We start from the raw sequence: 24,260 nt of genomic DNA on the forward strand, positions 1-24,260 counted from the left end.
GCTAGGGAATCCTGGGAATTGTAATTTATTGTGGAACCAGAACTCTCTGATGAAGAAGGCTACATGTCTCACAAAACTAAAATTCCCAGGATTCCCTAGCACTGAACCAGTTAAAGTAGCCTCAAACTGGACTATTGCTGCAGTGTGTTTTGGACCTAAGTCTACTGCTTTCAGTCAGAAGCACTGCTGTGTCACCTCCAGCCAGTATAGGCTGCATCCATACTGCAGAAATAATCCATTTTGACACCACTTTAACTGCCATGACGCAATGCTATGGAATTCTGGGAAATATAGTTTTTGGAGACATTTAACCTCCTTCACCAGAGAGCTCTGGTGTTAGAACAAACTACAAATCCCAGGATTCCATAGCACTGAGCCTGGGCAGTTAAAGCGGTGTCAAAATGGCTTATTCCTGCAGTGTGGATGCATCTGGAGCTGATGGAGTTTGAAGTCCCAACAACTGGAGGGTACAAAGTGAAGGAAGATGGAGGTAGGCTTCAGTTGCTGGGAGGTCAATTATATATTGGACATAGTGCTTCTGATTGAAACGTATTGAATACAGCACACAGCAGTGGTTTCCAACCTTTGGGCCAACTCTTTGTTTTGGACTTCAGATCCCAGAAGCCCCAGCAGACTTGGCCAACAGTCTAGAATTATGGGATCTGAAGTCAAAAACACCTGGAGGATCAAATGTTGGGAACCACTGGCATACAGAAATGGTGAGAGACCAAGTACAGTAGATTACTGCACTAGACTCTTACAGTGCAGCTATTCCACTGTCACTGCCCTGTCTGCCTCCCGTTGCATTTTGGGGCTTGTAGTCCAGTGAGGCCTAAGAGCTCTCTGGCTGAGTATTCTAAATGCCCCTCCTTAAACTGCAAACCCCAGAATGCAAGAGGAGGCAGCCCGAGCAGTTAAAGTGGAACAGCAGCACTATAAGAGTCTAGTGCCACAATCTCCCCTCAGGCCTTCTGGAGGAGGCAAAGGATTGTGGGAGTTGTAGTCTTTTTGTAAAAAAGAAGGACAGTTGGCGTGACGTTCTTAGAACGGCCGAAGAAGAAGCCTTCCTTGGGAAGCAGGGAAGCCGAGTGCCAACGGCGTCGGGGTCAGTAGCCATGGCCGCGGAGAGCCCCAGCTACCCGAGGGCCTCCATCGAGGACGACTTCAACTATGGCACCAACGTGGCCTCGGCCAGCGTCCACATCCGCCTGGGTAAAGAGCCCCCCTCCTTTAGGCCTCTTCAGCCTCGAAGGGAGGCCCCCTTCCTCGGGGCGGCGTTCAGGGGGAGGCGTTGTTGTTGTTGTTGTTGTTGTGTGCCTTCGAGGCGTTTGGAGGCGGAGGGGCTTTGCCATGGCCTTCCCCTGAGGCTGAGAAAGTGTGACTTGCCCAAGGCACTCAGAGGGTCATTTCCAATTTATAACAACCCTGTCATGGGGTCTCCTTGGCAGGTTTCTCCAGAGTTGCCACCCTCTTGAGGCTGAGAGAGTGTGACTGTCCTAACGTCTCCCAGGGGGGTCATGCCTGATTTATGGCGAACAGAGCCATAGTCCAGTGCTGAAACCACTGTACTTGCTATTGAAGGTACACAACAACAACAACAACAACAACAGTCTTAGTCCGACACTCAAGCCACTAAGCCAGGTTGGCTCTGTCGCCCTGAATCCTGGCTTTATACGTGAGCCCTTTTCTTCAGTTAACTTCTGACCAAGGCTGCATCCACACTGTAAAAATAATCCAGTTTGACACCATTTTATGGCCATTAAAATCGTGTCAAACTGGATTATTTCTACAGTGTGGATGCAGCCTATTCAATGTAGTCCCCCTGCCCCAACATACCCTCCTTTGCTGCTCCCGCTGCCTGTTTAATCAAGTTGACTGAGGAGGTTACAACCCAAGTGTCTGCCTTGGCCTTAAATACTTTTACTTTCATTTTTGTGCTTTTTTTAATCAGAAATTAAACTGATAAAAAGGTCCTGTTGTTGGCACAAAGATGCGACAGTGAAAGGAAAAACAGAATTTGTCCCTTGCTGCCTAACACTTAAAGGCTTTCCAAGCTTTTAACTGTACAGTACTATGTTTTTTTAGACTGTAAGTCACTTTGGGTCCCAATCTTGGGAGAAAAGTGGAATAATAATAATAATAAAGGACAGAAGTGCCCTAACAGAAAAAGGATGGGAAAAAATTGGGCCTGCTATTCAGATTATATTTGTGACAGTCATTATCTGGCTTTTTAGACATCCGGCTCTGATGTCCAAAGATTATTTAGCATGTCTCTATGTATTAATCTCACTAAATCAGGATCTCTTGGGTTCATACAATATCCAGTTATGTTTCCTTTGTGTACCTTATTCATTTGTAATACAGTACACTTGTCCCTCCACATTTGCGGATTTGATTCATGGATTGTATTAGTATGTTCTCTCTAGGGATCTCTAGGTCCTCCAGCGCAATTCTATGGTCAGCCTTAACCAAAAGTTGCACCAAAGGACCTAGAGATTCCTAGAGAGGCGTCCTCTCAGGTAAAAACACAATATTTTTGTTATTTGCTGTTTTCCCATATTCACGGGGTTCCTGCGCCCCTAACCCCAGCGAATTTGGGGGACGAGCGTATAATGAATATGACAAATGATATTTGAAATGACCTGGCATCATTGCCTTGTCAGGAAACTCCAAATGCCCTGATAATTCAAATGGTGATTTTAAACCCTGAGGACTTTTTTCATTAATACAGAAAATATCTTACATGAGTCAGAGGCAAAGCTACAAGGAGCCATGTCTGTCACTTTTGGAAAACAAGAAAGCTAGCTCATCTCCTTTAAGCAGTAACATTTAAGTGTTACCTCCAACACACAGAGTAAACAGCTAAAGCAAATAGCTTGATCAAAGCAGGAACGAAAAGCTGCCTCTGTGTTTCCAGAACTAGTAAAAATGACAATAAACCTGCAAGGCGTTCTTACGCAGGCACAGAGAACCTTTGAACCAATAGCAGATTTAGCCAGTTACTGTTTATTCATAATCTGACTCATCCATTGTGATGTTGTTGGGCTCTAGTTCCCGGCAGCATTTCCCAACATATTCAGTGGTGAGGAATGCTGGGAGTTTCATTTAAGCAACACCTGGAGCAGTGGTGGTTTCCCAAACTATCATTCTCCAGGTGTTTGGGACTTCAGCTCTCAAGCTTCCTGGACACTGGCCAAGGTGGCTGGGGGGCTTCTGGGAGTTGACGTCCAAAATACCTGGAGAACCAGAGATCACTGTGGAGAGACACTGGCAAATGGGATGTTCTGAGCAACAAATCGGAGTTAGGCTGGCAAAAAGTTGGGGGCTTGCCTGATGAGTGGCTATAAAAAGGAGTAGGAGCCATTGTGATGGTATGAATGCATCTTAGAACTGCCAGCAGTGCAGTTGGAAGTAAGGGTTAAGCCTTGAGGGGGATTTAGATCCCCATACAGCAGCGGTTCTCAACCTGTGGGTCGCAACCCCTTTGGGGGTCAACCGACCCTTTCACAGTGGTCACCTAAGACCATCGGAAAACACATATTTCCGATGGTCTTAGGAACCAAGACACCACAATTGTATGGTTGGGGGCCACCACAACATGAGGAACTGTGTTAAAGGGTCATGACATTAGGAAGGTTGAGAACCACTGCCATATAGGAAGGAGGGGTTTTAGAAGGACAGAAATCGTCCTGTGAAATCAGTTTAAAGTGAGAAGTTCTTTGGGCCGTGCAGAGCCAGTTAAGGGAAGGCTCAGACCACATTCTTCTGTAGAATTGTAACTTATGAATAAAGCTAGATTTATAGTATTTATACTCCTAATGAATGAGTTTTGGTAGAAGGTGTGTGTAAAGAACTAATACACAGTTGGAGTATAACTGAAGTTACTGAATGAACTGAAACAAAGAAGCAAAACAGGCCAATGAGAACAGTAAATCCTTGTAGCAATTGTGTCCTCTTCCATTTTCTTTAGCAAGTACAGTGGTACCCCGGGTTACGAATTTAATTCGTTCCGCGGCGCCATTCGTAACCCGAAAACCTTCGCAAGCCGAAAAAGCCATAGGCGCTAGCGCAGGAAAGCCGTGATTTCGTGCGAAAAAGCGCCGAAAAGCACCAAAAATTTTTTCGTAACCCGAAATAACCTTCGTAACCCGGAACGGTTTTTTTCTATGGATTTTTTTCGTATCCCGGGAATTTCGTAAGGCGGTGCTTTCGTATCCCGGGGTACCACTGTAGTGAACTAATGGAGCAGAGAAATAATGACTTGAACCAGTCATGTAGCCTCGCTGATGCTTAACTTTATCACTGCTAACCAAGGTTAGCATTAACCTGTAATAACCAGTTTGGAACTGTGTATACTACTGTGTTAAAATTATTTTCCTTCTGGTTTGACCTGTGTGGTGACCTGCTCAGTCAGTTCTACGCTTCATTCAAGATACAGATTATTGCACTACCCTGGGAATAGAGTTGACCAAAGGGTGTTGGTTACCCTCAAACTGTCTCCCATTCTGAATAATCTGAATAGCCATGACCTCAAGCTCCTGGGCTGAAAATGCTGCTGCTTAATGCCAGGTTGGTGAATGGTCAGTTGCCATTCAGGACTTGATCCTGGATGACTATGCTGACTTGGTATGTGTTGTAATCCCAGTTTTGGCCACCAGGATTCTCTTTCCAGTATTAATGCATACTTTCCAGTTTGTGCAGCCCAAGGATCTGGACAGACTCCTTGGAGTGGTTAGAGCCATCACTTGTGTACTAGACCATTGCTCTTCCTGGCTTATTAAACAGGCCAGGGGAGGACTGACTGAGTGGGCAAGGAACTGATTAATGCCTGTTTGAAATAGGACACAGTCCTAACTGGCTGAAGGAGTTGTTTGCAATACCTCTTGAAAAACCTTCCCTGGATCTCACTGTACTGGATAACTATAGGTCATACTCCAACATCTCATTCTTGGGCAATTGTCAGCTTTGTAGATACTTTTATCAATTTTTTGGGTATCGTTTTTAATCTGTATTGTTTTACCACCTTGAGTCCCATTGTTTGGAAGACAGTGGGATATAAATAGATAAAATAATGACGACAACAACATCTTGTCTTTATAAATCACTTAAAAGGAAATTGATCAGTGACTAAACTAAATTGATATGTTTTATTTCCTGTATCTTAGCTTTCCTGCGCAAAGTGTACAGCATACTTTCAGTTCAAATTTTCTTGACCACAGTGACCTCTGCGGTGTTTCTGTACTCTAGTACGATTCGAACATTTGTGCATGAAAGGTAAAGTCCTTTAGCAAATCTACTTATTTTTACGTTTTTAATGTACAATCAGTATGGACAGAATGACTGAAATCCAGCATTGTCCTGGTGCTGCAATTTTGGCACAATGGGACAGTCCCCATGTCTGCAGTTCTTTGCACCATCTCTTCTCAGCTCTCATATAAGTTGGATTTGGGGTGCATGCAGGATTGACTGGAGGGAGGAACGACCAACCCTTTTGTTTCCACTGGATTCTGCCATTCTGCCAAAGGAAGTTTTAATGCTGCATGTTGCTTACTATCTTTTAATGGCATATAAAACTATGATGTATTAGTGTTTGTTTCAGGATACTGTTAAAAACATAAGAGTAAGATTTTTGCTTTCAAGCTAGATATATTTGAGCTAGAGAAAGCAGGAATCTGCCCCAACAAGTCATGTTCAAGAGGGCAGAAGGAAGGAAGATCTTGCCCACTTGAGTCAAACCCTAGAGCAACTATTTATTTCTTTCCAGTCAAGAGACTGACACTTGTAAAGAAAAGAAACACTACTAAGTTGGACCCTTACAAATTATATGGCATTGGGTGCAGTCCTGATACTTGTGTTGGGGCAAAACAAAAATGAAACAAAAAGACCACCAGGTTGTTCCTACTATGAAGATGCCCTGGACTGCAGCACATTTACTTTCTCACATATAAATCATTGTCTTCCACTGAATTCTGTGGTCATGTTTTTCTTTTCCTTAGCTATGTTCCAGAATGAAATTACACAATTTCTTCAAAAGAATTTACCGAGGAATCAACTGCTATAATGAACTTTTTTTTAATCAAATACAGTAGTTGAAGACCTTCATATATTTGAAATGCTGATAACTTTCTATAGATTGTATTTTAATTTTGTGTAGCAAGTAAAGATATTTCTAAACCTTCTGTATAGACATATTTAAGCATTTTAAACACTCATGAAATAATTTGATAGACAGCTGCTATCTTTTGCATTAAAACAGAATAGGAGATTTCTAATAGTGTCTATGTTCTCTGTTAAATCTTACAGCCCTGCTTTACTTCTGGTGTCCTTACTTGGTTCTTTGGTTATGATTGTGGCACTTACACTGTACAGACACAAGCATCCAGTTAATTTATATCTTCTATTTGGATTTGTAAGTATTTGCATAACCCATGTTTAGATTTTGTGCAAATTTTAAATATAGTCATAGATGTTCTAGTGGAGTGACTTTACTTTATTTCTCATACCTAATTATACCCCCATTTAAATGTTTTTAAATTATCTTTGTTCTTCAACTAGCCTTTTAATACCTATCTATCTGGAACATGTGCTGTACTGTTAATATACACAGTTGTCATATCTTCAGATGTGGACTTCAGGAAGCAAATACTTTACACTAAATCCACTTGCTAGTCCCAGCTAGAGTAGATTATTGAATCATTGGCACTTACATGAGTGTTGATTTGTCAAGTTCTGATTGATTCAGCAGGGCTAATCTAGTTGGAACTAACAAGTGGATTCATGTTTTTAGCCTCTAGACAAAAACCTAGTCAACATCTTGTAATAAAAAAAGAAGTGGTTTCTTACCATATGAATCCAGCTGTGGCACCTGTGAATTTCATGCTGATACATACTTGCTCACAAAACTGTCAAGTGATAGTTCAGTCAAGGCAGAGAAAGGGGTAGATTATGACTCTGTTTTTTCTCACTGTGAGCAGATAAATGTTGATGACTTTTGTATTCAGCACATGGGTATCAACTAAATGTCGTGGGTGGCCACATATAGAACCTGTAGGCAGGCTTCCTTTCCTTTCTGTCTTCAAATACAGCTGTATCTGACACTGAAGAGAAACCCTGCTTGCAGGCTCAATAATTTGCACAAAGATCTCTGAGAATATCAGGGCCCTTTGGCTTGCGAAAGCTGAGCGACACTACCATAATGTTAGTTAAAGATTATGATTGCTTTTCTTTTATCTCTCATAGACCATTTTAGAAGCCCTGACTGTGGCTATTACAGGTAAATATTCAGTCTTATCCTATATTTCATTAATGGAGAAAGCAGATGCACATTGTTCCTGTTTCTAACTGCCAGGTGGAGCTTGGAAAAATTACTTTTTTGGAATGTAGTCCCTAATGGCCATGCTGGCTAGTGGGGATTCTGGAAGTGGTAGTTCAGAAAGAATTTAAAAAGTTACTCTTTTTGAACTACAACTCCCAAAATCCCCACCAGCCAGCACGGCCAGTAGGAGTTGCATTCCAAACATAACTTTTCCAACCTATGCACCAGAGCTTAGTATTTGTAAGCACAGGCACTCCCAAAAATAATTCTTCAGTGCAAACAGTCTCTGCCAAGGAAGACATTGGCAGGGACTTGCCTTTGAACTTGCATTTGCTTGGTAGCTCTAGGAAGAGGGAATGTCCTTGTTGCTTCAGAGCATTTCCAAAGCCCAGGATGACTGTAGGTGCCTGCCTGATTCTGGAGAAGGAAAAGGACTGGGGGAGTTCTCATGTTGAACTTTCAAAGGTGTTGCTAAGCAGCTGCTTCTAGCTGCTTCTCAGTGCCTCTAGGGCATCCTGAACTGGGAGACAGGCAGAAATGAATGAATAAATGCCCAGTGCAGAAGGGATTGAGCTAGGAACTACAATTTTTTGACCATATATTAGCAATAATTGATTAGTGTTGGTTTGGAACCTGCATATGCTTCCACATCCTGCATGCCTGTATTCTTGCTGCTGTTAACAAGTGTGTGCACATGTGCAAAATGTCTTCTGAACAGGGGTGGACTCTTCAGTTTTTTTGCTTCCAGCTTCTATTAGACCTAGCTAGCATTTTAAGTGGTGAGGGCTTGTGGGAGGTATATATAGTAAAACAAAAAAATCTGTATGGTCATAGCTATCCATTACTATTTTATGAAGAATAGGGTAAAACAGACAGACCAAATGAAGTGGCTTCTGGCCACTTTGGAGACTTGCCAATTAAATGATGCATACCTACAATGTGGTTAGAAGCTGTGATCCTTTCTTTAAAACTGGAGCAAAAAGGAGCAAGGATAATACAACTCCTGGCAGCAACAGTCAGCCCCTGCATCCATGGCTCACCTTGGGAGTGTGGACAGCGGAATTCCGACCCACATCTGGCCAGAGTAGACTCAGGCTGCTCTTTCATGCTTGTCTGCTCCAGACCAATGATGCAGCCCAACATTCCCGCCCTCTTGTTCTGCCAAGGAGTTTGAAAGCTGCGCTGAAGATTCAGACTTGAGCTTCCCTTAGCACAAGAGAAGTATGCTACAAATGCTATGCTAGTTTTGACATGTTAGCCTCTCCTTGGTAAAATGAACAAGAACGTTATAAAAATGCAGGGCTGCTTTGTGTGTTGATTCATTATCTCCTCTGTCCCATTTTGAAGTATTCATAGAACAGCATCTCTACTCCAAGAAGAATAATGTTTACACCTGACTTTTTAATTAGTTCTAGAAATGTGCCTGGTTTCATAGACATTCTATTTGACCATAAAGGTGTGCATATGGTAGTTTCCAATGTAAACCATATGTAGCTGATAAAATACCAGTTTTAAATATGAGCATGATACATACCTACATTAGTGTAAGATAAAACAACAAAAATAATGATACCATCTATTTGAGATATAGTTTTAAGAGACCTCATTTGTTTTTGTTTTTGTCTTCTGTAGTGACTTTCTATGAAGTATCTGTTGTCCTACAAGCCTTTATTCTCACTACTGCTGTGTTTCTGGCTCTCACTGCATATACTTTGCAGTCCAAAAGGGATTTCAGCAAAGTTGGAGCTGGGTAGGTTACTTTGGGATCCTCCTCTTAAATTATTCATAGAAATACAGTATATTGGTGAGTTTTCTATAACTGCTCTGCAAAACAAAAAGGTCAATCAATTATTGTCATTGTAGAATAAGACAATGTAATGGCATTAATGTAATGATTTCTTTGAAGAGCTGTTCTGTAAAAAAAAAAACCTAGGGTAGCTACGCTGATTAAGTATGGGCAACTGGTTTGATGCACAGCAGAAAGATCTAGATTTGTATCATTTTTGATTTCTTATGACTAAAATAGCAGTTACAATAATTGTGTCAAAATAGGAGTATGGATCTGACAGCAATATATGTGTACATCAGATTTTGGTCCCCCAGGTGTTTTAGACTTCAGCTCTCAGAATTCTTGACTGTTGCCCAGGCTAGCTGAGACTTTGGGGAGTTGAAGTCCAAAACACATGGAGGAACAAAGTTTGGAAACCACTGGTATACATATGTAGACAATTAAGCATCCTGCACTCTGTGTGTCTGTGTGTAAAAAAATGATGAGGTGGACTACAGGTCTCGGCAGCCTTATCCATCATAGCCAGTGGTGAAGAATTCTGGGAACTGTAGTACAACAACAACTGGCAGCCAGTGTGATTCCCATCTCAGCCGAACATGAAAGCACTTTCTGAAAATAAAATCTCCTAATCTGTATTTACAGGTTATTTGCTTGTTTATGGATTCTTCTTCTGGCAGGTTTTCTAAAGGTAAGTTGTCATGCTCTTGACTAATACTGGAAAGTGTATTGGATAATTTAAATTTGTGAAAGGTCTAAGTTAACGGTGTTAAATGTCTTGAAATATAACAACTAAACCAAAATGATGAAATTCCTGAATTAGATTTTTGTTCTGTAGTGTATCTTCTTTGTTTTTCAAAAATCCTATGTGGTAAAAACAGTTTGAGCAGTGAGTGGATTAGAAAATAATAATTTTCAACATGTATTATTCTTCTTGAGTGAAAATAGCAGTGATGTTAAAAGCGGTTCAATACATAAATAATTTTAATGGAATTGTTATAGTTCAGATTCATTTAAACTATTATTACTCAACTTTAGCAGCCTTGGTTTTTGTTGCGTTCAGACACTATATTGAACAATAATTTTCAACCTGTTTCAAATCATGTTCCATTTTGTCACTTCAGTCATCACACAAGACTACATTTAAGCTTCCTTAATCAGTGTTTGTCACCATGATTGTAGCAACTCCACCCATTGTAGCATCTCCCTGGTGCCCACCTCTGTAATGAACAGGGGTTAAGACTGCAATCCTATACAGCCTTGTCTGGAAATAGGCTTCATTGGACATAATAGGGCTTACTTCTAAGTAAACACTCATGGAATTGTATTGTAAATGACAGCTGTACAGTGTGGTTTGATTAAGATTCAGATATTAGAAGCATAGATGACCTGTACAGAATGCCATGCTCTGAGTGTTAATATGATTCAAATTGATGATATGTCAAACCTTGTCAAACAACAGGATGTCATAAAATAGATTTCTGAATAAAGTATTGAAGTCCTGGGTCTTTGAGTGTAGAAGGGAAATATTTTTAGACTCTACATCAGGGTTTAAACCATGTCTGGATACCGAACCACAGGTTGCAAAAGGCTTGTCTTTTCGAAGAATGTACTTCAAAACATCCTTTTATGATATTGTTCTTACGCTGCAGAGGCAAAATGCTCTCTTTGCTTTGCTTTAAAATGCCTAGGGGCAAGAATACCCTCAATATGTTTCAGAAATGCATCATAAAGCTTGGCAATAGTCCATTAACATTGCAGCTACAATATGAGAACTGTGTTTGTTTTGAAGTGAATTCAGTCTTGTCACTTTAGAGAAGAAAAGTTCTACTGTAGTGACAGTCTTATGGGAGGATGTGACAAATGTCTTAGGAAAAGAGAAAAACTTGAGGTTCAGGAATGGTTTATATGTACAATCAAGAAAATGGTGTCTTGCTGTGCATATACAATTTTCTTTAAACAAATATAACATTTAAGTATAATTCTGTTACTGATATCTGCTTTTGAGGAAGTTTTGTGAAATGAGAGTTGCACACAATCTTTCTTTGTGTTATTTTCTTACAGCTTTTTTTCTATAGTGAGATAGTAGAGGTGGCAATTGCTGCTGCAGGAGCTCTTCTGTTCTGTGGCTTTATCATCTATGACACTCATCTGCTAATGCACAAACTCTCCCCGGAAGAATACATACTGGCAGCAATCAACCTCTATTTGGACATCATCAATCTGTTTCTGCACCTGCTGCGTTTGCTAGAAGCATTTAATAAAAAGTAATTGGGAGTCGTTCAGACTTGGGAAGCTGGGTACAATATCTGAAGAGTTAATAAAGACCTAGAAAATTTGCAGTGTATTTTGAGATTGAGTCTTTACATTCCATGGTGGTTTCAGTGTTTTGTGTATAAAGGATGTTCTAGAGAGTAGATGCTTATGATTCTATTCTGAGATCAGCTAATTACACATTGCAGTCATCCTGACTGTTTGGTAAAGGCTTCCTTCCATCAGTTTGCATATTATTATTGATTGAAAGACTTGCTCATCAACTTCCAATTGTGCCAATAAGCACTATTAAAATTCTGTTTTATTTTGGCAGTAATTGCCACAGATGTGTCCTTTGAGATCAACAATTGTCAGTGGTTGGCTGGCATAAAACAGTTTAATTTTGCCATTCAATGCTGAAGTTTTAAATAACCTAAAGTTCTGTTTGCGGTGGTCATTTTTGAAACCCTTGCAATCTAAGCAGTTTGAAGGAATATTACAACAATCCTGCTTCCTCTAAACGCTTTTAATATTCTGCTAGTTAAAGCAAAATACTGTATTTCCAAATACTTCTGTATTTTGGAATATTCAACTTTCATACAACATATTCCATTTTGGGGGAACAGATATCTTGATTCTGTAAGTAGATACTTGATCTGTTTTGAAATGAATTTGCATCTATCTGAAGTACTGTACTAGGATCTATTTTTAAGTAGTTCCTGCAGTTTGGGTTCTTTATTCAACTTCTGTGAAACTTAAAAAGCTCATATATATCTATATCTATATCATATCCAAATAGTTTTTGATTATCCTTTTGGGATGCTGAAACAGTTTTAACTCAACTTTAACTCCTTCTGAAAGTAGTTTTCTCTGATAGTCTGATAATAAGGGATAAAATATTTCTGTGTAGTATACTATTTATTGACTAGTGTTTGTTTTGGTCTTGTAGTGTGGAGTGCTGGCAGGGCAGAGGTGTCAGTTACATTCCATCTGCTCTTCCATTAGGATATCTGGAACTCACAAAAATAAATTTTATGAAATGATAATTATGCAAGCCATTTGTCTCTTTATTTGCTTTTTTTGTCTAGTGCTCCAAGATGGTAAACCAATGATTTCTAGATCATTAAGTATGAACAGAAAATTAATGTTGTATTTGACAATTAGCATAACCCTATATGCTCGCACCACATGAGGTAGCAATGTTCCTCTTTCTCAGCTCCTTCTAGACTTGACAGTGTTCAGATCCTGAAACTATACCAAGCATTAAGATTGCCTGCAGTTAATAGCCGTTAGCCTAAATATCATTCCATTCATTCTCAGGAATGTGAGACCTGACAGTGTTGTTATTATTATTATTAACCTTTATTTATAAAGCGCTGTAAATTTACACAGCGCTGCTCATTAATGTATGAAAATATATTTTTCATGTGCTCAGTGTCAACTATCTTAATTTTATAGCTTGAGTTTCTAACTGCCTGTAACAACTGCATTGTAGCTGATTTGTGTTTTTTTAGTGAGTTGGGCCCCAATTCAGGTAATCTCAAAATTTAATTCACGGGGCCTTAAGTCAGCCTTGTTGTTCTGTGCCTTCCAGCTGTTTTCAACTTATGGTGATCCTAAGACAACCCTGTGGTGGGGACTTCTTGGCCCGTTTCTTCAGAAAGGGTTTGCCATTGCCATCCCCTGAGGCTGAAAGAGTGTGACTGGTATAAGATCATCCAATGGTTTCATGTCTCAGTGAGGATTTAAACCCTGGTCTTCACAGTCATAATCCAACACTCAAACCACTTACATCATACTGGTTTGCCTATAGTTAAATGGATAGAAATATAGAATTATAGCAGAGTTATTGAGGCACAGACAGTAGGGCAGATTCATGAATGCAGTTCCATTTTGGATTACTCCATAAATCTTGTCATATTATTATAAACCTTAACTCTTCATTTCAATCCCTTGTCATAATTTCCCATGTTGTTATAGGCACTCCTACCCAAACAGCCCCATATATATTTTCAGTATATCTACTTCTGGCAAATCTGAGGCTGCATCCGCACTGTAGAAATATTCCAATTTGACACCACTTTAACTGCCATGGCTCAATGCAATGGAATTCTGGGAACTTTAGTTTGTTGTTGTTTAGTTCTCTGACAAAGAAGACTAAATGTCTCACAAAACTACAATTCCTGGAATTCCATAGCATTGAGCCATGGCAGTTAGTGGTGTCAAACTGGATTGTTTCTGTTGTGCAGATGCAGCCTGAACAAGAAGTAAATGGATAGAAACAAGAAAACAAGTCAGTGGACCTCTTAGTGAAAAGCAGTAATCTTCAAGCTGTTTTCTGCATTACAGTATGTTGTGTTCTTTGGATATTTTGGACCAGTTGCAATGGTCACTTGTGATGGGAGTTGTTTTTTTAATTGAGGACACCATGTTTGGTAAGGCCATCATAGATGCATAGCAGTGTTACACAAAACAAAACAAGAAAAAGGAGTTGGCCATACAGCAAACCCAAAAAGCAAAGATTCATTCGCCTGTTCCTCCTCAAAGATATGCCATCTCCTACCAACAATGCCCTTTTGTTTATCCATTGGGGATAAATATATTGCAGTCCATGAACAAGAATAAATATATAATAAATATCAGTATCTAGAAATCAGCACAACACTTAAATCTCTCGCTCTGTTGATGACCTGAAAGTCAATGTTCTTCAGCGGAAGACCTTCAAGGAAACATTCAAGCGTGAAACAAAGTTATTTATTTATTAATAAATTTGATTATATTAATTTAGAACTCAATTGAAACAATGGTTTCCTCTCTTACTACAGCTGGGAAATTAGCATAGTAAAACCATGAAGACTATATCACAGTATTTCTAACTTGCTGCAGCTGTGAATTGTCTCACTGTTTGTATTACAGGTATTTAAATTTGCACAGAAATCACATTTATAGCGCTCGTGATCTTCTGGTTCCGTTGTTTTTTACTCAGGTGTATTTGCATATTTACACTCAGCTCTTGAGTCTAGAGGACTGAATAAATATTTGCATAATGGATGCCTTGCATGGACTGAAGAGCTCTGCTTGCAGATGCCTCTGCCATGATTCCTTCTCTGTCCCACACCTCATCCAGCTAGGACTTTCTATCTTCCACAGGATTTTCAGAGAGCTGTCTGAATCAAGCGTATTTCGCGGAGAAGCTGGTAGGAAAGTGCATTTCACCAGTCACACATCTAAACAGACTACTTGATCCATATACAGGCATACTTAGGGTGACTGGATTTTCCCCTTCCCACATTTCAAACTTCTGTCCCAGAGGATTTTCTAAACTCCCTCCATTTTGAGCATGACTAAGAAGCAGTGTGGATTGTACTTTACTGAGCAGGTGCAAACAGCAAAACAGAGCAGATATGCCTGTCTCACCAGCATCCCCCAGCATGTTGAAAAAGCATAGATTTATAAATTCATCCATCAAACTGGAAATCATAAGAGTGGAGGTTGTTAGGGGAAAAAACCATCCTTTCAAATAGTCTCTGGAAGGCTAGAAATGTTTTTGTTACACTTGCAAGGCTTACATTCACAGGTATGAAATGAAATGACCTAACAATAACCATCCTGATATAGCAGCGGTCTATAAAAATAGCGATCATATAACAAGCTATACGCAGTACAAATATAATAGTATACCTTTAATATATATTTAATATATATTATAGTATAATAGTATATGCCACCTGGTTGTTTCATTTCACATGTTCATATTGTTTGGAATAAGAAGTTTGCTGAAACAAATGGCTCTCCTTTTTTGTGGTATAGGAACGTATTCCTATTCATCCCATTATTTACTTATTTTTATTTTTTAATCCAGTACCACATTTTTGTTAAAGCAACAATGTCCAGGAACACATCTACGTTGTTAACTGAAGTGCCCCTCTATAAGTGGTCATCTCAAAATGCAACTAAATGCATGTGCATAAATGGCTGGTAGACCAGGAGAGTTTATACCACAATAATCTGCCATTAGATAAAGATGTTTTAATGTACTAATCTGCAGCATTCACATCTTTACAAGTAAGGATTTAATTTACAGGATGGGAAGATGGATATCCTCTTTGTTTCAGCTTTGCTGTTTTACTGGTTCTGTAGCAAACACTAAAATGGAGCAAGCCATTCAGAAGACACTATTGCTTGTACTTTTCGTCTTAGGTGTCAAGTCACTTCCTTTTCTTAAAAACTGCTTTTGGGAGGCTTCAAACAAGGCCCAAAACCAAAACTAGATTTAAAGTGGCAAACTGTGCCCTCGGAGGCTAGAGGTGTGATTGGGGGCACTGAAGTGTGAAGCCCACCAAAGTCCAGAGGAGGCAAAACTGTCAACCAAAAGGCTTTAGAAACATTGTTATGGTTTAAGGAAGGTTTGGTTGTGTGATCATCAATTGATAATTTTTGCTATATTTATCAGTGCAGGAAGAAGGACACCGTTGTCATGTGCCCGGTTTCTGCCTTAGGGCAGCCCTAAAATGAACCCATCGTATTTAGTATTTCTAGCATAATGATATACCTAATATTTGTCATTATACTATATACTAATGTGTGTGTGTATAATAAATATATACATATAATATATACTATATACACACATACATATATAATATTTTACATAATATATATTATATTATTTTATATATTTTAATATATAAATATAAATTTATATTTTATACATTATAGATATATATGTTTGATATATATTTGATATATATATATATATACTGTATAATATTATATATACACACATATATAATATAATATACACACATACATATATAATATTTTATAATATTTTATAGATGTTAATAGTATAATATAACAATATATTTATACAATATAATATATTATCTATTGTATTTATAATCTATCTATCGATATAATAATATCACGCCCAACTATATACTTATATATACACATACAATATATATTTTCTCCTCTCTATTGTCTTCTTCTCAGATCCTTTCATATATAACTATACCATGATATTTATACATTATAGATATAGCTATTATCTAGAGATCAGCGAGGACCATATCTAGATATATATATATATATAACACATACACACCTATATAGAAAATATATATATAAGATATACACACATATAATAGATATGTATAATATATTATAAATATAAAATATAAAAATGTACGTCATTGGCAAGTTTCATTTTTTATCGATTTTATTATTTGTATGTACAGCGCTGTGTAAATCTACAGTGCTATATAAATAAACTGTAATAATAATAATAATTTATACATTTTATTTATATATAATATATATTTTCATATAATATATATTATACATATATAATTATATATATATATATATTATAGAAACATATATAGATTATATGTATATACATATACACACATATATAGACTATATGTATATACATATACACACACGTATAATATATACATGTATTATATATATATATATATATATATAATACACACACGTGTATAACATATGTAAGACACACACATACACTCTATGTACTAATATATAGTATCATGGTATACCTAATACTGTATATAACAATGTTTTTGCCTTTGCTCTCCTCTGTGGCTGAGAAAGTGTGGCTTGCCTAAGGTCACCCAGGAGGGGGTTTACCTTCGGGTCGCCATCCGTCAGAAACAAGCTGAAGTAGTACCGGAGGCGTTCGCCAGGGGGCGGTGGCGGTGGCGGATAGCGAGAGTCAGCCGGAGGTGCGCGCCCGCTCGCTCTGCATACTGACGTAGAGTCTGTTCCTGTGGGCGGGTCCGGCTTCTTCTGCGCAGCTCCGGAAGAAGCGCTGTTAGACGGCGTGCTTCTCAGCAGGGACTTCCGGTCGCGAGCTGGTGGAGAGTCAAGGTCTGTTCCGCAGGTAAAAAGGGGCGCCGGGGCCCGGGGGGGGGGTTTGAGTCTCCTCGGGGCAGCGTAGCTCAGTGGTTGGAGCGCTGGGCTATGACTCTGGGAGAGCGGGGTTCGAATCTTGGCTGGTGCCAAGGAAGGCCAAACCTCCAGAGCCAAGCCTATCAAGTAATAATTGTAGTGTTTCCTGATATGAGGCAGAGGATGATTGAATATATTACATTTGCAGCAGCAATAAAATGCAGTGTATAATTAGCTTAAATGTGAATGGCGGAGAGACGTCAATCACGGTTGAAATCGTACTCGTGATGTATGTTATGTTTCGAGGAATCGTAGAGTTTGGGGAGACCTCAAGGGCCATCAAGGCCTGCACCCCTCCATCTGAGGAAGTAGATTGTACCAATAGCAATGGTATTGAACTCACAGCCTTGTGGTTTGTGAGTGAGTGGCTGCATTTAACTACTGCTTACAAAAGCTCATGCCAGCTTCTTTCTTTCAGTTAGTTTCAGTGGTGCAACATGATCTCTCAACACACTGATTCTACAGACTAACATGGCTATGTCTTTGATTTCTGGCTCTGCCATGCAGGAACTCTCAATCAAAGCACCCCCTTTGACAGGTGGCCATCCAGCCTCTGTTTAAAGACCTCCAAGGAAAGAGACTCTACTACTCTCCGAGGAAGGAGTTTGTTCCACTGTCGAACAGCCCTTACTCTCAGGAAGTTCCTCCTAATGTTGAGCTGGAATCTCTTTTCCTGCAGCTTGCATCCATTGCTCCATTGGGTCCTAGTCTCTGGAGCAGCAGAAAACAAGCTTGCTTCCTCCTCAATATGACATCCCTGTATTTTCTTTTGCTTCCTAAATGAAAATGTAGAAGCTGATTCTTAAATTATATGGTTTATTGATACTGTATATACTTCTTACACATATAGTACAGAACTGAGAGTATGCCATGTCTTGAGGAGCTTAAGAACATTTAGCTTTGCCTAGTGTTAGGCTGAGTGTAAATACCTATTTTCATGGACACTGGAAGTGAGGTGGGGCTACCAGCATTTTACTAGTGCTCCTCTTTGGATTCATCCTTGCTGGCAGAAAAAGCAATGGGGAGTCAATGGCAGGGAAATCTCATAAGGGATGTTGTATTCCAACTCCTTTCAGACACAGTCTATATGGCCATTGGTTAAGGAGCTGTAATTTAGCAGCCTTGCAGGATCTCCACTCCTGCAATAGGTGCTACCATTTACATTACTGATTAATCTCAGGCTCTCTGTGTGGTTGTATGGGCATGTGTACATACAAGTCTGGTAATGTAACCAGTATTGCAAGTCGTGCTTATTTCCCTACTTACAGAAGCAAACAACAATGGCAAAAAGCTTAAGAAGCAAATGGAAGAGAAAGATGCGAGCAGAGAAGAGGAAGAAAAATGCCCCCAAGGAACTTGCCAGGTTGCAGAACATCCTGAAAATGAACAGTGACATTGTAATGGATGAAGTGAAAGATATTGTAACTGTTGTACCAGCTGAGAAAGTCACAGAGAAAAAAGATCCAGAAAGTAAGTTTGACTGTACGTATTTAGATTTTTCTCTAAAGTGTATCAAACACCGAAGAACTGGAAGCAGGTCAGTGAGATCCGCAGTATGCGCTCAGTCTGAAAATACTCACCTCTTTCAATACTTTAAATGCTGCTTTTTTCTCATATTTCTATATGCTTTGCCAGTCTTTCAATACCTCTACTACAAAAATACAGCCATTACTGCTATATAAATGCAGGTATTTCCCTGGCCAGTGTTAGAAGTGCTGTAGTTTGCATTATTTCAAAGGGAATATTTATAGAACTAAGACGTGGTGTTCTTTTATACATGTATTTTGGTTTCGTGTGCTCCATATCAAAGTGTTGAGCATGGGATAGAACCATCTGTGGAACCAAAGGCCAGGATCCAGCACATTACATCACTGCTTCTTTCAACAAAATAGAAAAGGGAAAATCCCCTTCCCACTGCAGTCCTACATGCACCTCTAAAACCTGTCCTGGGAGGCTTGGAAACCCTCCTGAGCTGTTGTCCAATCTGAGAGTTGCAGGAGGAAAGGGAGAAGGAGAAGAAAAAATTACCATACTGGATTTAGACCAGTGCCTCTTATTATATTTCTAAGTCTCTGAAGTGAGATACAGGAATAATGAGAGAACATTCTAAAAACATTTACAGTGCACCCTTGCTTTACGTGGGGGATCTGTTCTGGACTCCCCCGTCTAAAGCAAATTCCATGTATGCTCGAGCCCCATTTAAATGAATGGGGTTCGTGCACGTGGCGGCATGGCAGCATACACACCCCATTATTCCCTATGGTATGCACCGTTCCTTCCTCCCTGTGCACCTTTCAGCGTATGCTGAAAGCCATGTAAAGAGCGCCCGCATATGACATGGGCACATTGTACTTACAAAATATAAAAATCGCCGTCCAGATTATTCTTCTCATTCCCTTATTGCCATTACTCCCTACTGTTCTTCCTATCTGGAATGGGTTGTTTCTGCCTCTTCTCTGAGTGCTGCCATTGCCTCTTAATAGAATATGTACATATACAGGTTCAGTTTTCCTTGGTTGGGACCAGAACTGTTTTGGATTTTGGATTATTTTGGAGTTCTGGATAAGGGATATTCAACTGATACTTATTTGCCTATTTTCTTTCCAATTATTTACTTTGCCATCATTGTTAGACTAACAGAACTAAACAGAATCGCTGTTTTATTTTTCCAGTATGTCTTTTTTAGTTTTCTCTTAAATAGGGGATAGAACATTTCATGTGGCTAATTTAACTCCTTTTTTAAACAGATGGAAGTAAGATGGACATGGATAACAAAAGAAATTCGAAGACTCTTTTAGATCAACATGGACAGTACCCAACGTGGATGAATCCCAGGCAGAGGAAAAGGCTTAAGTCAAAGCGTGTCAAAGGAAAAAATAAGAATAAAGCACCTAAGGGACTAGCATGGTAGACTTTTTCTAACTTCTATTTTAAGAGGTAGAGGGGGAAAAGATTTTATATATATATGTCAGCCTGCCTCCCCCCAGTTGAAACCTGGAGAATTAACCAGGAAAAAATGTTTTAGTTTGCTGCTTTAGAAATGTCAGTTTGGAACAGACTCCAGTTAATAAAATTCTTTGTAATACACATTGGATGTGGACAAATTGAACACAATCTGATTGTAATCATAGGGCTAAATTCTTTGTTAGTCCTACCTAGAAATCAGTGTACTTTAAGTTATTTGTAACTAGAATGTGCCATTCATTAATTTAGCCCATAGGAGATATAGTCCAGTCAAAGGTAATGATGAAAATACTTTTGAAAATAATAGAACTCATGTGCGCAGTCAAATGTTTTAAGTCTCATTGATTTCAACTTCCAGACAGGTAGCCATATTAGTCTGTTGCAGAAAAAACAAGAATGGGAGATCTAAAGAAATTTGTTATGGTTTATTTTGTGGACTGACTGCAGTCTATGACTGCTCATACCATAATAAATTTGTGAGTCTTTAAAATCCTGCGGTGTTATTCCTTTTACTGCAGTAGTCACAATTATCTCTCACTAAATTGTGCTCAGCTGCTTACTTCAATCTTGGTGCTTGTAGAACAGCAAAATTTCAAATATTTCTGGTAGAAATATGACAACTTTGCTGCTGTCCCTAATACCTTTAGTTCTTTTTGAACCAATATTAATATTTAATATTTTGAATCTATATAATATTAATATATAATGTATGCAGAGGGATGTAGTAACATCTTTAAGACTAACTGAAAGAAAGAAGCTGGTAGCATGAGCTTTTGTAGACTTGAGCTGGCATCCTCATATACATATTTAATGTAGATATGCAAAGTTAACACTGAAATGATGGGCTTTGCCTATGATGATATGTCACTAACATCTGTATTCATGATCAAAAGCCCCTCACTAGATCTTTCTCTAAATTTTATGGGTACAGTCTAGTGAAGAGTAAGTGTCTTTAAATCTCATTTAGTCCAGTGGGCAAGAGCTCCACCTATACTTACTCTCAACTTCTTTTCCTTGGTTTGGGCACTATACATCTGTTGATGCAGCCTTGAATTGTACTAGCTTTTTTCTTTATGCTGACACATTACACTGTTGATTCATGTTTAGCATGCAGACTACTAAGAACTCTAAATCAGGGATTTTCAAGTTTTGGACATCATCTCCTAGAAGCCCCAGCCAGGCCAGTGGACAAGGATTGTGAGAGTTGAAATCTAAAACATATGAACAACCAAGGATTGAGAACTACACCTCTAGAATTGTTATACTGCTGTCAAGCCAGGTTTTGTACATCATTTATTTGTACATCCATTTTTTTCTTCTCTAAATGTAGACCTTTACATTTGTCCCTGCTGAAATTAATTTTGGATTTTTTTTTGGCCCAGTTTCCAGCTGATTACAGTGACCTTAAGTTCTGAAATATTAGCTGCTGCTCCCAGATTAGTATCATCTGCAAATTTGATAAGTATCCCCTTTATTCCTTCACCCAAGTCATTTGTAAAGATAGTTTATAAACATAGTAAAGACCACCCCATGAGACTAGGTGAATGGGTAGACATGATAGGGCTTTATCTGTACCAGTACCCTACATTCTTCCCATCCACTGTGCAGTGGATCTCAACTTCATGAACCATTTCTTCATGGAAACATAGACCACAGTCCAAGAAGTAAAATCTTTCTGGATGATACCATTTGTGTAAACAATTTCTCGCTTCCTATATCATTCTCTCTCTTCTTGGGCCATAATTTTCCATAGGAAGGGGTGATGAAATAATCCCTTTGAGGACCATCATTTTTCTACCCAGAGCCTCATGTTCACTTAACAATACATCATTTTGACATGGTTGAGAAGAAAAGAGGTTATGGTCAGTGGGACTGATGAGTCTTAGCTTGTCTATCACATCTTTGATCCTAGGAAGGCAACACATGTCATGTTTGTAGACCATTGCATCACTTCATGTCCAGTTCATAGACCACTGCATCTGTCCCTCTCAGCAGTGAGTTTTCTACCACTCCCAACACAAGAGGAGTTTCCCCTCCTCTTATCCACAGAATACTGTATACTCCACAGGCAGCGTCCTGGTCTATGAAGTCTACTACATTTCCTCTGGCTCAGAATCATTTGTTTTGTATTGCACCAGAATAAGGCCTTTTTGAGGGAGTTAGTTTGGGGTAGTAGTTGACTGTTGGACTAGGATTCTGGGAGATCAGATTTCACATCCCTGTTTAGTCATGGAAACCCACTCAGTGACATTGGGCAAGACACACTTTTTAAGCCTAAAATGTAAGCAATAGCTAAATCGGAATACATCTTGCCAAGAAAAATGCATTATAGGGCTTGAACAGACAGGCCAAAATAAAGCTTCTTTGGGTCACTTTGGAGATAGACTATTTAAATGCTTCATGTGTCCTAAGAGGCTGGAAGCTTCACCAAAGCCACACACCAGTCCTAAGGACTGGAGCACAGCTTTGGTGCAGCTTCTGGCATCTTAAGATGTGTGTGTCATTTAAACAGCATACCTTCATAGTGACCCAAAGCAGCTTTATTTTAGCCTGTCTGTTTGGGCCCATAGTATTGCCATAAGGCGGAATTGACTTAAAGACACACAACAAGAGGCCTTTTTAGATTTTTCTTTGTTAGAACACTACAAAACAGCTGTAGTAAGAATTGCATTATTCAAAGGATTAATAGGCATTTTTGCATTGTGACAATAAAGCCATGAAACCAATTTTGTGATCCTGATTCCTGATAATCTGCATAGTAGATAGACTTCCACATCCTATTATTTTTCTGGAACTTCCCTCTTCTGGTTCTAAAGCTCCCACAAACATGCTTGATAAAAGGTGCCTGGATGAACAGAACTATCAGTAATGTAAGATGACTTTTTTTCCCCACCTCTAGGTCACTGGTTTAGATGCAGCTCAGTGATGAAAAGTGATTACCATCTGATGGCTATTCAGTAGGCAGTTTAGCATGAGTCTTTCCCCCCTCAAGTTCCCCACTAACCATTACCTAGATCCAAATTGACACTAATTGGAATGTTTATTGACATCCAAAGCAGCAAGACCAAAGTGATGGACTTCATTCACTTTCTGAGCAATTATGCTGGGCGACATGAGTAAACGGATGTTTGTTTTGCAGTCTTCTGTTCTGGGATAAATAAAAACGTTGGTTTGCATGATGCCCAGTAGATGGTGCTATGAGTATCTGTTAAACACAAGGGAAAACATGTTTTTAAAGCCTTTGGCAGCACAAACTGCATCCACAATTTGCTTTTATCCCAGCCTTTTAAAATATAAACAAGGTGTGTGTGTGTGTGTGTGTGTGTGTGTGTGTGTGTATGTATATATATATATTGATTTCCTTCCAGGCATTTATACTGCTAGAATATATTTTAATACTTTTTTAACAATAAAAGCAGTAATATCGATTAATTTTAGATACTTCCTGAAAATCTTACTGATGTTCTATCTAGATAAACAGTATTGTTTACAAGAAAGGAGTTTAAATGATTTTATAGTAAACATTTTTGCTTTCAGTTATGCTCTTCCCCATAAAATACAATAATAAAAAAGTATAATCAATTTAAATAGCTTTCATAAAAACAAATTCAGCTGGTTTGTTTGGAATTAATGATTTTTAAAAAATTGTTCTGTTCATAGCTTTATAAGTTAGAATTTGTCTCTGAAGAGTTTTATTTTGTGAAAATGTTTTGCCTTCTAAAAATCTGTATGTTTGCCTGTCGACTTACGACAACCTCCATGAATTCCATAGAGTTTTCTTAGGCAAAGAATACCCAGAGGTGGCTTTCCAGTCCCTTCCTCTGAAATATAGCCTACATTCATTGGTGGTCTCCAATCCCAAGTACTAACCTTGGCTGAGTCTATTTAGCTTTCATGATAAGATAGTATCTGGTGTCTTTAAGGTATTTAGGTGCATTACCTATCATTAAAGACTTGTTCCTTGAT

General features: G+C 38.9%; 2 protein-coding genes across 3 annotated transcripts; both read left to right on the forward strand.

Annotated features, from left to right (window-relative positions):
• Positions 1-894: 894 nt before the first annotated feature.
• TMBIM4 (transmembrane BAX inhibitor motif containing 4) lies at positions 895-12,400 on the forward strand. The gene is made up of 7 exons (XM_042469933.1): positions 895-1,212; positions 5,166-5,274; positions 6,304-6,409; positions 7,240-7,273; positions 8,948-9,065; positions 9,747-9,792; positions 11,166-12,400. Exons 1-7 carry the CDS (start codon positions 1,116-1,118, stop codon positions 11,370-11,372), a joined length of 717 nt encoding a protein of 238 aa, XP_042325867.1. The 5' UTR covers positions 895-1,115; the 3' UTR covers positions 11,373-12,400.
• A 4,712-nt stretch (positions 12,401-17,112) lies between these two features.
• On the forward strand, positions 17,113-20,784 carry LLPH (LLP homolog, long-term synaptic facilitation factor). Of its 2 annotated transcripts, none has more exons than XM_042470472.1 (3): positions 17,113-17,262; positions 18,599-18,800; positions 20,078-20,784. In XM_042470472.1, exons 2-3 carry the CDS (start codon positions 18,611-18,613, stop codon positions 20,239-20,241), a joined length of 354 nt encoding a protein of 117 aa, XP_042326406.1. In that variant the 5' UTR covers positions 17,113-17,262; positions 18,599-18,610; the 3' UTR covers positions 20,242-20,784. The 2 variants fall into 2 exon arrangements, with proteins under 2 accessions (XP_042326406.1, XP_042326408.1); XM_042470474.1 differs by having other exon boundaries at positions 17,148-17,249.
• Positions 20,785-24,260: the final 3,476 nt, after the last annotated feature.

Source organism: Sceloporus undulatus, chromosome 5 (assembly GCF_019175285.1).
Source record: "Sceloporus undulatus isolate JIND9_A2432 ecotype Alabama chromosome 5, SceUnd_v1.1, whole genome shotgun sequence".
Taxonomy (NCBI): domain Eukaryota; kingdom Metazoa; phylum Chordata; class Lepidosauria; order Squamata; family Phrynosomatidae; genus Sceloporus; species Sceloporus undulatus.